Source organism: Phodopus roborovskii, unplaced genomic scaffold (genome assembly GCF_943737965.1).
Source record: "Phodopus roborovskii unplaced genomic scaffold, PHOROB, whole genome shotgun sequence".
NCBI lineage: Eukaryota > Metazoa > Chordata > Mammalia > Rodentia > Cricetidae > Phodopus > Phodopus roborovskii.
In genome coordinates, this window is record NW_026126433.1 from 42869381 (window position 1) to 42881057 (window position 11677).

The 11677-nt window shown below is 43.4% G+C and overlaps 2 protein-coding genes across 2 annotated transcripts in view; both read right to left on the reverse strand.

Annotated features, from left to right (window-relative positions):
- Atp1a4 (ATPase Na+/K+ transporting subunit alpha 4) overlaps positions 1-1437 on the reverse strand; it is a 33179-nt gene extending 31742 nt beyond the window's left edge. The window contains exons 1-2 of the mRNA XM_051185764.1: positions 1291-1437; positions 1060-1119 (exon numbers count right to left, since the gene is read on the reverse strand). Coding sequence (XP_051041721.1) covers positions 1060-1119; positions 1291-1437 — 207 coding nt within the window. The remainder of the gene's footprint in view (positions 1-1059; positions 1120-1290) is intronic.
- A 6786-nt stretch (positions 1438-8223) lies between these two features.
- Positions 8224-8810, reverse strand: LOC127223628 (protein FAM104A-like). The gene has a single exon (XM_051186332.1). It carries the CDS (start codon positions 8751-8753, stop codon positions 8412-8414), a length of 342 nt encoding a protein of 113 aa, XP_051042289.1. The 5' UTR covers positions 8754-8810; the 3' UTR covers positions 8224-8411.
- Between the last annotated feature and the right edge of the window lie 2867 nt (positions 8811-11677).

The following is an 11677-nucleotide window of genomic DNA, read 5'->3' on the forward strand; positions in this document are numbered from 1 at the left end:
ATTTTTCTCCTGCTGTGAAGAGATACCATTACCGATGCAAGTTATACAAGAAGGAGTTTACTGGGGCTTACAGTTCCAGAGGGTTAGAATCCTTAATTATCACAGTGGGGAACATGGCAGCTGGCAGGCAGTAGCTGAGAGCTTGTGTCCTGATCCACAGGCATAAGGCAGAGAGACAGACAGAGAGAGAGAGAGAGACAGAGAGAGAGACAGAGACAGAGAGATAGAGAGAGACAGAGAGAGCACTAACTGAGAGTGGCTAGACTTTTGGAACTTCAAAGCCTCAGTGACACATTTCTTCCAACAAGGCCACACCTAGTCCTTCCCAAGTGTTCCATCAACTAGGGACAAAGTATTCAACATATGAGCCTATGGGGCCACCACAGACTGAGGTATTCTGTCATCCTGATAACACTTAGATTTTTTCAGAGACTTCATGATATATCCCAATAGATTTAATACCAAATATAGGAAAATTCCAATTTTTCGATTAGCTAGACATTGAAGAAGTTTAAAAAACATAAGATGACTAGTTTAAAAAAAAAAGAACCAGTTATTTGGTCAAACATATTGCTACCAGTGTACAATACAAAGAAATCTTTCTTTTGAAACTCTAGGGGTTGAACTCAGGACCTCACTTAGGCCTGTACCTCTGAGCTATATTCCCAGCAACTACTCTATTTGTAAATGAACTGGGAAATACTTCTAAAATTTGCCAGTTTTCATTTTACTATGGTAAATGCTGATACTGTTATTTCTACCTAAGCAAAAGCTCTTTGGAGACCTTGACAATTCCTAGCAACATAAGCAGGCCCAGAGAATAAACAAAAGCACACCCCCAACCATCCATCCTATCCTATCTATCCATAGCCTCTCTCTGAGATAGTTACTGTGGTCATCTCTTCCAATTAGAGTTTTGTGTAACTGTTCAGGGCTGAGGGTAAGAGGTCCACATTTGGGGGTGAAGTTATGGGGAGGCGATCACTTTCAGTCCCTGCACTGTCCTTATGGCCTCAAGTCAGTGAGAACCTCTGCCTCCTTCAGATAGTTCTTACTCACCCTCGTCAAGTCCACAGAGTACTTGGCACTCAATTCATCTAAGGTAAGCTTGTGATCATCCTGAGGGGACAGAAGAGTTATCAAGGTGAGATGGTGACCTCGGGTTATGTGCAGGGAGGAGGGAGGAAGTGGAAAGGGCCAGGGTGCTTTGTTCTTTAGGTAGGGCGTGGAAGGCAAGCAGGCCGAAGGCCGAGGGGTGTTTCAGGGGCAATTTGCTTTGGGTTTCCTCACCATAACCACTTCTTTCTTCAGTTCTTCTAAATCACTCTTCCTTTTTCCCCCTTTCCGCAGATTTTTATTCATTGTTATAGGGTTCAAGGTAGATCTTTGATTCTGCTCTCCAGGGGCCTCTGACCCCTTTTCCTTTCCTGGCTCCATGGTGTGATTTCTAGGTATTAGCTGGCACAGCTCAACTAGTGGGAAGAAAGCAAAGCGCCTAAGGGTGTGGGAGCAAGTGGAAGGAAGGGCAGTGTGGTGGGAAGAGAAAAGGCCAGCCACAGAATGGCAAGGATGGAGAGAGGAGTCCCGCACAACATGGGAAAGGAAAGGTGAGTAAGGGAGCCTGTGTGAGTAGCAAGGGTGGAGAAGGTAGGTAGCACCAGGCTCAGTGAACCTAGACTCTGAAAGTGAGGGTGGAGGTAAAGAGGCGTGGAAGGTACCTGGGTACCTAAATGATGAAGACCAGGGGGCTCAGCAGGTGGGAAGTACGGTGGGCGCCCAGGTGAGAGTGAGCTTCTGGGCAGGCCAGGTGCCCCCAGCCCTAGGTCCTGTGGGTGCCATGGCAACAGCCCAGTCCTGACATCATAGTGGACTCAGGAAAGATCTAATCAAGAACACACAAACCTCTGTGTTTGGGTGAGGATTACTGGAGCAGATTCTGCCACAGGAAGAATTTAGATCAGACAGAAAAACTAAAAGCCTTTGTATGGTCTCGTGACTTCTGAGGCTGGAAATACTCCACTTAGGTGGCTCAAAAACTAAAGACAGTAGTGTGTGTGTGTAGCTATGGAGCCCTTGCTGGTTCAGAACTAACCCTGTAGTAGGCTGGCCGAGGGTTTGTACTACTTCTCTTGTCCTGCATCCCTGAGTGTTGGGATCAGTGATGTGGGCTGCCATTTCCAGTTCTGGTGAGGATCAGACAATGACCAATATGGAGTTTAATTTTTTAGTTTTAGAGATTAACTAGGGAGATAAACTTTAGAATTTGGAATTTGTCCTGTGTTTGAATATTGAGTCCTCATCTAACAGCTATGTGACTTTGAACAAATTAACTGCCCTTTCTGTATTTTTCTGTTTAGAAAAAATACCTTCATGGGGCTGAAGAGATGGCTTAGCAGTTAAGAGCTCTGACTGCTCTTCTAGAGGATCTGAGTTCAATTCTCAGCAAGCACATAGCAGCTCACAACTGTCTGTAACTCCAGTTCCAGAGGACCTGGCATCATCATACAGACATGTATGCAGGCAAAACACCAATGCACATGAAATAAAATAAATTGATTTAAAAAAGAAAAATACCTTCTACCTTGTAGCAATTAAAGTGAGGTGCTCTCTACATCCTAGCGTCTCAAACTCTGGCATGTATGTATGTATATATGGTTGTATGACTAAATGGTTGTGTGTATGCAAAAAAAAATTGGCAACAGTAAAAAAATCTCTGATTCTACAACAACAAAATATGGGTTTGGAAGCAAGCATATGATAAATCTGAGGTGTCTCTGGCAGTGCCCACTCATGTAACATCATCACAGCCTTGGTTCTGAACACACACCATGCACAGTTGGCACTGTTGTACAGGTGCAACAAATGCTGTGTGAAATACTATGGCCCAATTAGACATTGTGTGTGTGTGTGTGTGTGTGTGTGTGTGTGTGTGTGTGTGTGTATTGTATGCATGCACATGACAGTGCATGTGTGGAAATCAGAGGACAACTTGGGTCCTAGGGCTGGAGCTCAGGATCTCATGTGAGCAGCAAGTTCCTTTACCACAGAGCCATCACCTCCACCCTCAATGTTTTTACTGTACATATGAATTTTTCTGTTCTCACAGAAACAGGACAGAAAACAATTTCGGAAATGTGCTTCCCCCGTTTCGTCCTATGTACTTATGAGGAATGGTGTTCTCAGCATTGGTGATTGATTATAAAATGAAAATATCGATCAACTCTGAAAAATATTGTTGTGCAACAGCAGATATTCAGCCAATATTTAATTCTTTATGTAAAGATAAAGAAGCACATCCATGTCATTAGTATGCCATTTGTGTAACAATTTCTCAGGAGAAAAGGGGTCGCAAGTGGAACATTGGAAGAACCCTCCCTTACTCCACATGAAGAATAACTTCTGTCAATATATGGTGTGTGTTCAGTGAATAGTCTGGATTCACTATTAGCAGTTTTACACCCAGCTAAATGTGCAGCTCTTCTCAGTGAGAGCAAAACCGCCCCATGTGGTACATAGCATTCCCTTACTTTAACATGTATTGGTTAGCAAGATGGCTCAGTATGTAAAGACACTTGTTGCCAAGCTTGAGGACCCAAGTTGGATCCCCAGGACCCACAAGGTGGAGAGGGAGAACCAACTTCCACAAGTTGTCTTCTGACCTACACATTTATGTCATGAACCCGCACACAAAAAATAAGTGTATAAAATTAAATTGTGTGTTTATCTCTTCTGTTTACCTTCTCTAATATCTCACTAAGTGCCTTGACTTTTATGTGCTAATTATGCTTTCGTTTAAAAAATTTTTAGATTATAATTGCATTTCTCTCTGTTTCCTCCCTTCAAACCATCCCATATGCCTCCCCCACTTTCATTCATGGCTTTTTTTTTTTTTTTTAGCTAATTGTTAGTGCATCGTGTTAATTATTTTTTAACATTTTATTCAAAATGATATGAAGTGTTTCTATCAATTATTGTGTTTTTTTTTTTCCAGTTACAAGATCACACACATTTCTGCTATTTGCTATTTGTCTAACTGCATTTTTGGCTGCTTGTGGTTTTGACTATGATGGACCCTAAAGCATCTATCACACTGATGGAGCCCTTCACACTTGCTCCCCTTCCCAGCCAGAACAGAGGTTAGTCTCTTTCCTTCGGAGCTTGTCTTCCTTCTTTAGTAAAAAGAAGAAAACAAATGGGGTTATGGACATAGCTCAGTCTGTGAAGAGCTTGCCATGCAAGGCTAGGGACCTCAGTTCTCAGCACACACACAAAAAGCTGGGTGTGGTGATGTGTGTCTGTGCTCACAGGGTTAGGAAGATGAGACAAGAGGATCCCTGGAGATGGCTGGCCTGCTACTCTAGCTTGATCAGTGAGTTCCTGGGTCAGCGAGACCTTGTCCCAAGGGTTGAGGTGGAGGGTAGTAGAAGACTCTGCATCAGCCTCTAGCCTCTACACACATGTGCACACACTAACATACATGCATCTTCTCTGCTATATATAAAATAAAATAATCTCAACACTCAGGAAATGAACCAAGGGAACCTTGAGTTTGAGACCAGCCTGAGCTACATAGTGAGATCTTGTATTTAAAAAAAGGTGTAGGCTGGGTGGTGGCAGCAAGCACCTTTAATCCTAGGGGCAGAGGCAGGTGAATCTCTGAGTTCAAGGTTGGCTTCGTCTACCAGAGTGAATTCCAGGACAGCCAGGACTATACAGAGAAACCCTGTCTCAAAAAAAAAAAAAACCAAAAACCAAACCTAAACAAAAGTATAAAATAGAAGCTAGAAGTCCTCCTTTCCCTTCCCACAAACTTTCCAAGGCTGAAACAACTGATAATAATTTGCTGCACATCTTTTCAGTTTTTATACTTATTCAAATAGAGACCCAAGAGGAGACGTGTTTTTACTTCTACACGACCATTCATCAACGTGTCAGGTGCATGAAGCTTGTCTTTCAGTTCCTGAAGGCTTTCCATAGTCTGTATTGACCATGGCTTGTACAATAAGTCCCACAGCTGAGATGTTGGTAGGCAATTTTCCATTTGTTTTCTTAACCATGAAGAACGTTGCCATGGTGGCGAACTGGTTAGAGAGCCTCTATTTCTGTAGAATCGATTTCCATTGCTGAAATCATATGGTAAGCTCATTTAAAATCTTAAAATATTCTGCCAACTGCTATTAAAAGGGCATTTCCCTGGAGCTTAGCAGTAAGAGGTAACTAAGTTCACCCTTCACACAGGGTGACCTTGATGTCTCAGAGTCTTCATTTTTTAAAATGATTGAGTATTTTCTAATATGTTGGTGGGTTTTCTGGATTGCATTTTCCTTTTTGTAACTTATACTATCATTTGTTAATTTTACGTTATTTTCTTTTTAAAAATTGAGCTGTTGGGCTCTTTTGCCATTAATATTGCAAATGTTTTCTCAGTCTTTTTTTTATGTTTTTGTTATATAAAATTTAAATATATTTTCATCATCTTCTTCCCCTCCCCCAACTCCTTCCAGATCCTTTCCACCTCCCTACCCACCCAACTTTAAGTTCTTTCTAAAAAAAAAAAAAAAAAAAAAAAAAAACCAATATAAGAATAAAACCCCCAAAACTTAGAACACAAAACACATCAATATTCAAAAAGAAAAAGCAAACAAACAAAAACCAAAAACCAGGTCAATTGCTCCAGAACATGAGACCTCCCCCTGGAGTAGTTGATATATCCAGTGTCAGTCCACTGGAAAAAACTGGTTTTTCCCTCTCCCAGCAGGTATAAATGACAGTTTAGTTGTTAACCTTTACCCTAGTGGCTAGGTTTTCATTTATTCATTCATTTAAAAAGATAACAAAATAAAATATAAATGATAAAATAAAGACTATCACATCAAAGTTGAACAAGACAGAGGGAAGAGAGCCCAAGAGGAGGCAGAAGAGTCACAGACCCATTTGTTCACACAACACTAAGCAGGATCATAATGTAAACACAGAGAACCTGGTGCAGACCCGTGCAGGCCCTGTGCCTGCTGCTTCAGTCTGAGTTCACATCAGCTTTGCTCATGTTGATTTAGAGGGCTTTGTCCTTTTGGTGTCCTCCATGTCCTCTGTCAGTTTCCTGAGCTCCGAGGGGAAGAATCTGATGGAGACGTCTTATTTAGTGTTCCAGGGTCTCCCATTCTCTATGTAATGTCTGACTGTGGGTTTACATGTCTGTTTCCATCTGCCGCAGGAGGAAGCTTTGATGGTGTCTGAACAAAGTATTTGTCTATGAGTATAGCAGAATGTCATTAGGAATCATTTTATCATTATGTATATTTTCCTGTTTTCAGACCAGTTTTATTTGGTTTTACCCTAGGTCTCTGGGCCATCTGTCTCAGGTTCTTGGTTGTTGTTGGCTCAGCAGTGTTGGCTATGGGTTCTATCTCGTGGACTGGGCCTTAAGTCAGATCAGTTATTGGTTGGTTACACCTACAAGATTTGTGCCCCCATTGCCCTAGCCTATGATGCAGCGAGTGCGCTGTAGACAAAGGGTTTGAGGCTGGCTTGCTGTTTACATTTCTCTTTTGATAACAAAAGAGTACCAAAGACCCTGGAACATAGAGGTGAAGGCTCTGTGTAGGCATCAACTTGACTTCTTCATGTTCAATGAGTTATATAGGTGTTATCTTCAGCAATGGGGTTTTGCTGTCAGTTTATAGGGAACAACCTATTGTCTTGGTAACAGCTTGGGTTTCTGGGGGTTCCCATGGTTCCCCTTTGGCCAACAACTAATTTAGATGTAACCCATTTCTGGTACTGGAAGCTTCATTTGATGACAAGAGATGGTCACTTGGGACTCTGTCTCCCCCATAACTTGGCAATTTCATTTAGATCACCTTCATACACACACACACACACACACACACACACACACACACACACACACACACGTTTCCTCTGTATTAAGTTCTCATATTACCCCTCAAATGCTCCTCAATTTTTACCTCTCTCCCCATATTCCCTCCCACAACTCTGTCTCCTCTCCCCTATCATTCAATCCTCTTATTCCAGCCCCCTTCCATCCATACACAAATATCTATTCTATTCCCCTTTCTTGAGATCTTGTCTTCAATGTCAATCACAAGTCTTAAGGTCAGAGGAGGTGGAAGACTTCTCAGCAGGCAATAGCATCTTTCAGAGGACCCAGCCAGGTTCAGTTCCCAGGACCCTCATGACAGCTCATAGCCATCTGTAATTCCAGTTCCAGGAGATCCAATGCTCTCTTCTGGCTTCCATTAGCACCGGGGATGCCTGTAGTGCACATTCACAGTACAGGCAAACACTTATGAAGATATTTAAAAATAAATAAATAAGAACAAGGTTGGAACTGGAGTTGAAATCACAGTTTCTTTTTATGCAGCAACTCTGTGAAGTACTTAGATGTGAACCTTGGGAGGTTCCCAGAGGCAGCACTGAGGGGACATAATTCATTCAAAGTGTTTTGGAAAGCTCATCCTGATCTGAAGATCTTAGACCCCAAAGCTTACCTTTCCAGAGAAACCTTTGGTGGCTCAGTTTGTACAAAGCAGAACCTCTGGCCAGCCCTATCCATCACTTCAAGCACTTTCACCCTTAGAGATTGTCCTGCCCATTCTCTCTTGACTTGCTAATTGCCCATTCCCTACAGCCTTTGTTGGCTGTACACCCGGCCTCTGGAGCGGTGCCTGGCACAGAGCAGACAGTCCACAAATGATGAGGGCTGAGTTTCAGATTCCATCTTTATAAGATTTTGATAATGAAGTCAACTGAGGTCTGAAGTGTTTAAAACATGTTTGGTTAAATAGGCTAAGCATCAGACTTACCTGTTAATTTACCCTATAAGAACTCAGAGTCTTGCCTGGTACCATTATGGGTGAATTTCACAAACAGTGAGTTACGTTTTATGAAAATACAGTGAAGACTTTGGTTGATATTTTATTGACTCCTCTAGAATAATTTGTTTATTTTTACACCTTCAGTCTTCCTGAACAGCTGCCAGTATTAGTCTCCCATGTATTCACAATTTAAATTTTCTTTTTTTTTATTCTTTACTAGTCTATTGAGTTAAAAATTGAAGATCCAACATTTTAAGAGGCTCTTACATACAGTACAAGTCTAATTATTGACAGATGTGGAAATCAATCAAAGGAGACTTCCTCAGACACTGCCTTGACACAGACTTGATGCCTTGTCTCAAAAGATCCTATAAAAATTGCCCCTCTGAAACTGCAATAGTGCAGCAAAACCCCAGGTAAACAGCTGCCTGCTGACCCAATACTCAAATATAGACTGAGAGCCAACAGGCATTTTTTTTTTCTGTGTGCAACTTTTAAAAACAAATCATTAAGTTGAAATATCCAATCTGCACAGTGCTGTCCCTTCACGGAAGGCAAGAAACGGCCAGAGCATCATGTCAGAGGCTGGCCTCGGTGCTGTAGGCTGTGAAAGTGGGCCTCCTTCAGGGTCTGATTGATAAGGAAGTAAGGGCCTTGGCATAGTGCAGACTGCTCGGGCACCGGCTGGGGGGTGCTGGGGCAGGATCTGGGGATGATCTGGCTCAAGCTGCTCTCTGGCCCACTGGCCTTGTCCGGGCTGTTGATGCTGCTGCCGCCGCCACTGTCACTGCTCAAAGACTCTGTGTCCCAGGAGTCCTGGAAGATGGGGTTCCTACTGCTCCTTTTGGTCTGGGGCGGGAGGTGGTTATCATCATCATTTCTTCTCCTTTTCCTGGAGCGGAGGCGCTCACTCATGGCAGCTGGTGAAGGCAAGCGGACGCGGCACCGCCCCGCGCCGACAGCGAACAGACGGAGCTGTGTTCTGACGACCGCCACGCCCACCCCCGCGGGCCTGGGCTCCGGGTGGAGGCTGCTGGCCGAGAGTACCCCTCAGGCTGACCCGCACCGCCGCCACTTCCGGCGCCTCCTCCCTTAAATTTTCTTTAACACAATATGCTGTACACATTAAGACTTGAGCACGATTTGTTTTGATTCTGTTGTGAAAACAAGTCCTTTGTTCTCTATTTTGCATCTCTAGTATTTCAAGATACATTTGACTGAATTCTGTGTCCTGTAACATCGAGCTTACAGCTTCCAGGGCTTTTTTTGTGGCTGCTGTGCCTTTGGGTGGGTTGTGTCTCAGTTATCTTTCCCAGTGCTGTGAAGAGACACATGACCAAGCCAACCTGTAAAGGAAAGGTTTGTTGGGGCTCACAGCTTCAGAGGGTCAGAGTCCATGATCATCTTAGTGGGGAACATGGCAGCAGGCAGGCCTAGTCCTGGAACAGTAGCTGAGGGCTTACCTGTTGAAATAACAACCACAAGGCAGAGAAAGACAGAGGAACTAACTGGAACTGGCATGGACTTTTGAAACCCCAAGGCCCTCAGTGACACACCTCTACCAACAAGATCACACCCTCTAATCCTTCCCAAACAGTTCTACCAACTGGGGGCCAAGCATGCAAATATATAAGCCTATGGGGACCATTCTCCAAATCACCACAGTCTGCTTTCTTGGTGTTATAGGCAGTTGTGCTCTTCGAAAACACACTGTATTTTTTACTTGTTATAGTTTGGCTCTTGGTTTTTTGTTTTTTAGGTTTTTTTGTTTGCTTGCTTTTGCTTTTGTTTTTCTAGACAGACTCACTATGTAGCCTAGGCAGGCCTCAAATGTGTAGTTCTTCTGCTTCAATGTCCCAAATGCTGGGATTTACAGATATGGGCTACTACTCCTAGCTAATTAAAACTTTTTTGTTTATGTGTTTGTAAATATTCATGAGTGTGTAGATTCAGTGTGTGTGTGTGTGTGTGTGTGTGTGTGTGTGTCTACTGGCTCACATATTTGCATGTGTGGTTCCTAGCTGGTGGACTATTGTGAAGGATTAAGAGTGACCTTGTTGAAATAGATGTATCACTGGGAGTAGGCCTGATGTAGCTCTCGGCTACTTCTCCATGCCTGCTACATGCTGCCATGTTCCCCACCATGATGATAATGGACTATCCTTTTGAAACTGTAAGCAAGCCCCCAATTAAATGCTTCCTTTTGTAAGAATTGTCTTGAGCATGGTTTCTCTTCACAGCCATAGAACAGTGACTAGGAGAATGTGTGTTTCGCCTGCATGCATGTCTGTGTGCCATGTGCATCCAGTGTCCATAGAGGCCAAAAAGGTGAGTGGGGGAGGTGTTGAGCCATCTGGGACTGGAGTTAACAGTTACAGAAAGCTGTGAGCCACCATGTGGGTGCTGGGAATTGAACCCTGGTCCTCTCTGGAAGAGTGTTCAGTGCTCTTAACCAATGAGTCATCTCTCCAGCCTCTGTTATGTACATATACTATAACATAGATCTATCTAGCCATCCATCCATTTCATACCTGACTTTGAGTTAGTATTTACAAATAAAAACAAATTGAACAGAAAAGAAATGCCAGCAATGCTAGCTGCCTGAGGCAGGTATGAAGGTGCTTCCCAGGAGAGGTGATATCACGTTAATGTCTAAATGAAGGAAGGGTGGAAAGCCAGGCATGAGAAAGAAAAGTGTTCTTGGCAAAGGATCCATCAAGAACACAGGCCCTGAGGTGAGATCAAAGTAACCTTTAATCTGGTTTTATTCTTAAATTTTAAAACAAAAACTGATATTTTATTTATTTATTTTTAAGACAGGATTTCTCTGTGTTGCTTTGGCTGGCCTGGTAACTCACTCTGTGGACTAGGTTGGCCTGGAACTCACAGAGGTCCACGTGCCTCTGCCTCCTGAGTTCTGGGACTAAAGATGTGTGCCACCACTGCCCAGTGAAAACTCATATTTTAAAGGCACAGAATGAGTCACTGTGACAGCTGCTAGGATGACAAATCTTACCACCACAGTGAGAGTTATAATAAAGGGGCCAGTACATAGCTGGGGCTGGAGCTGACATCTCATGGTTATTCTGATATTCTGGTGTAGGTAGTAAGAACCAGTGTCTCCCTGTCTCCTATCCCCATTTGCTACTGCAGGAATGTGCCTCATACAGCTGTTTCCCATCTCAGTGCAGAGGGTCCCTCCTTGCTGCCCATCACACACATGCTGGGCAAGAAAATTGCCAACATCTACTCAGGTAGATTTCGAGGTTGCATGTGCTTTACCTCACCCCCTAAAGATGGCTTTGAGTACAGTATAGACTGCTAATCAGTGCTCACTTGGCTGCAGAACTCCCAATGTAACACCTCCATTCCGTGCCTCTAAGGCTGGGAGTGGGCTGATTTGTGTCTGAAACAGAGAAAACGGAAATGGCTGTGCTTCTCATAGACCCACAGGCATTCTTTCCTCTCCTGGACAAACTCCAGTGGCTTCCTGGTGGGACTGGCCACGAGGAAGAGGGCTCTGATTATTACATTTTCTTCTAGGTTATTTTGCAACCTAACTTCCCTTTCAGCTTCCCCCACAGTCCTTCCCCCACCCCCACCCCGCTCCCCATCTGTGGCCAGATTATTTCCATACTCTTCTGGACGTTTGCCTTTTCCTCTGGTTCCCTTTGCAAGCCAAGCCCTTGCACAGCACACATCCAATACCACTATTTGAGAGGGTTAGGCAAGTATGAATTATAGGAAATCAACCATGGAGTCATTTTCTCTTTTTTCATAAAGAAATGCAACTTTATTATTTTCAAGTACGTATGCAGTACCTCAAACTAAAGTCTTAC

What these genes read in the sequence shown, in the direction of transcription:
- LOC127223628 (XM_051186332.1), bottom strand. Translation starts at nt 8,753, where the DNA reads ATGAGTGAGCGCCTCCGCTCCAGGAAAAGGAGAAGAAATGATGATGAT.